At 59.4% G+C, this 2,208-nt stretch overlaps 1 protein-coding gene across 1 annotated transcript in view; it reads left to right on the top strand.

Moving 5' to 3' along the window:
- Positions 1 to 1,351: 1,351 nt before the first annotated feature.
- Positions 1,352 to 2,208, top strand: part of LOC104290004 (zinc finger protein 777-like) — a 15,552-nt gene continuing 14,695 nt past the window's right edge. The window contains exon 1 of the mRNA XM_009889051.1: positions 1,352 to 1,453. Coding sequence (XP_009887353.1) covers positions 1,352 to 1,453 — 102 coding nt within the window. The remainder of the gene's footprint in view (positions 1,454 to 2,208) is intronic.

Genomic DNA, 2,208 nt, shown 5'->3' with positions numbered 1-2,208 from the left:
GACCTGGGGGCCGCGGTGGCTCCGGGCCCGGCGGGGGTAGGCCGGGCGTCCGGCTGGCTGCAGGTGCGGCCCATGTTGTCTCTGTAAACTGTTTGTCTTGCTGTTACCTTTGTTCTGTATTCCTCTTTATCTACTTAATGTGTTTTTATTAAATTAATTTGCTTGTGGATTTCAGCTCATTTTATGCAGTATCTACTATCTGTCCAGAGGCCTGGAGCCCCTCTGCTGGGAGGACAGGCTGGGAGAGTTGGGGGGGTTCAGCCTGGAGAGGAGAAGGCCAAAAAGGGGAGACCTCAGAGCCCCTTCCAGTGCCTAAAGGGGCTCCAGGAGAGCTGGGGGGGGACTCTTGAACTTGACCTCGACTACAAAGAACCAAGAATAATTCTGGAAACGCGCTCCTTTCCTTGAGTGTCTGTAAATGCTCTAACGTCACTAAGCTTTGTATTAAAGTGCCGTGTGAACAATAAAATCTCCTTTTGTGAGGCAGCCCCACAGGCTGCAGCCTCCTCGCTATCTAAAAGGTGGTTGATTCTCCTGATATTCATGAACTCTATAGTTTCTTGCTACAAATAATCATAGATCTAATGCAATGAGACCTCCAGGCTCAGGGTGTTTTCTAACTTATTTCCCCAGTCCCGCAGCGTTGTGGACCCAGGCCGGTGCTCGTGTTTGCCAGCTGGTCTCTCGGCAACTTTACTCAGGCTTCTGTGTAACCGCTTCTCTGGATTTCTTTCCTTTTCTTTATTAAAAACTCTAAATATCCCGTGTCTCGCGTGTGTGGTTCCTCCTTAATCCAATTCTCTTTTCCACGCTGTTGTGTGAGTTGTTCTCTCAGAGTTTATCCTCTCTTTACCTCCCATTGCTGGTGGAACTCTTTATTCTGCTTGTACCATCCACATCCCCAGCACCGGCAACCGCAGAGCAGCATTTTGGGGAGCTCAGGGCTCCCCCGGCACCTGGAGCTGCTCCGTGCCCATGACGCTTTTGGCCTGGGATTGCAGACGGGATGAAGAGGTGGGTAGAGGAAGAAGAGGAAGGCCAAGACACCCGTTTTGGGGACATGTTTCCTCCATCCCAACCCAACCAGTGGAAGAGCAGAGGGGGTTCTGCCCCATCCCTTGTCCAGAAGTGACGGCGCTGCCCGTCCCTCTGGCCCCACTGAGGTCCTTTGCTCTCCGCGGCATACTGCGGCGACAGCTCACTCCGATCGACCGTGGCCGGCAGCCGGACGCCGGGCTGGGTGCCCCGGAGCAGCCCCGGCCACTGACATCAGGGGCCAAGGTCCAGGCCGGGGAGTGCGTGGTGGCACCGGGACAACCTGAGCCGGACAGCCGTGTCCCCGCGCAGCGCCATGAGGCTGTGGCTGCTCTGCGGTTTCGCTGCCGCCGTGGTCCTCGTGGCCACAGCCGGAGCCAACCATAGTGACTCGAAGAAGGTCGCACGGGGGAGAGAGGTTGGTCGTGTGCGGAGAGGGGTTAAATTTGGGGAATAAGAGGGCTGGGAGTGGGGAAGACTGCGGGGAGAGCACCGTGGGGAGGGGGAAACTTCCCCTGGCATGGCAGGGCATGGCTCTGGCACCATGGGGAGCACACCTTGTCCCCAGGGGACACCGGCTGCACCGTCACCAGCACCCTGTGCCATATGGGGACAGGCCAAATCCCGGGAGAGCGGCTTTTCCAGCCTCCCTGTTCCCTGTGCCGCTCCTGGTGCCTGGTGGGGCTGAGGACAGGGTTGGGGCTCCGAGGTCCGGACACCCCCGAGGTCCGATGCCGCGGAGGGGCTGTGCTCTGCCGTCTGCTCTGCCAGAGCCCCTCTTGCAGCCCCAGCGCTTGCACAACCCACAGATATTTCATCATGGGGGTGGCGAGGGGCTGAGGAGGAGGAGAAGGAGGAGGAGGAGGAGGAGGGAGGCGGCGGCCACGGGTGGCCCAGGTGCTGGTGGTCCAACATCTGCATGGGGGGACGGGGGCTTCATCGTGGTGACGGAAAGCAGGGGAAGGGATGGGGATAGGGAAGGAGAGTGCCAAAACACAGCCCAAAACACGGCCAGGGATCGGGTGCCTGAGCGGGGATGGACGGGGGGAAGGTGGGGATGGCCTGGGCACCGCCGGACATGGCAGCAATCCTGTCCCCATCCGGGGGCCGGCCATTTCCCCCTTGGCTCCTGCTCCCTACGCCGGTGCCAAAGGGACCCTGGGGGGGCGCAGG

The sequence above is a fragment of the Charadrius vociferus genome, unplaced genomic scaffold (assembly GCF_000708025.1).
Source record: "Charadrius vociferus isolate BGI_N301 unplaced genomic scaffold, ASM70802v2 scaffold1317, whole genome shotgun sequence".
Lineage (NCBI taxonomy): Eukaryota > Metazoa > Chordata > Aves > Charadriiformes > Charadriidae > Charadrius > Charadrius vociferus.
Note: the sequence above shows the minus strand (reverse complement) of the source record. Positions and strands in the feature narration are given on the sequence as shown.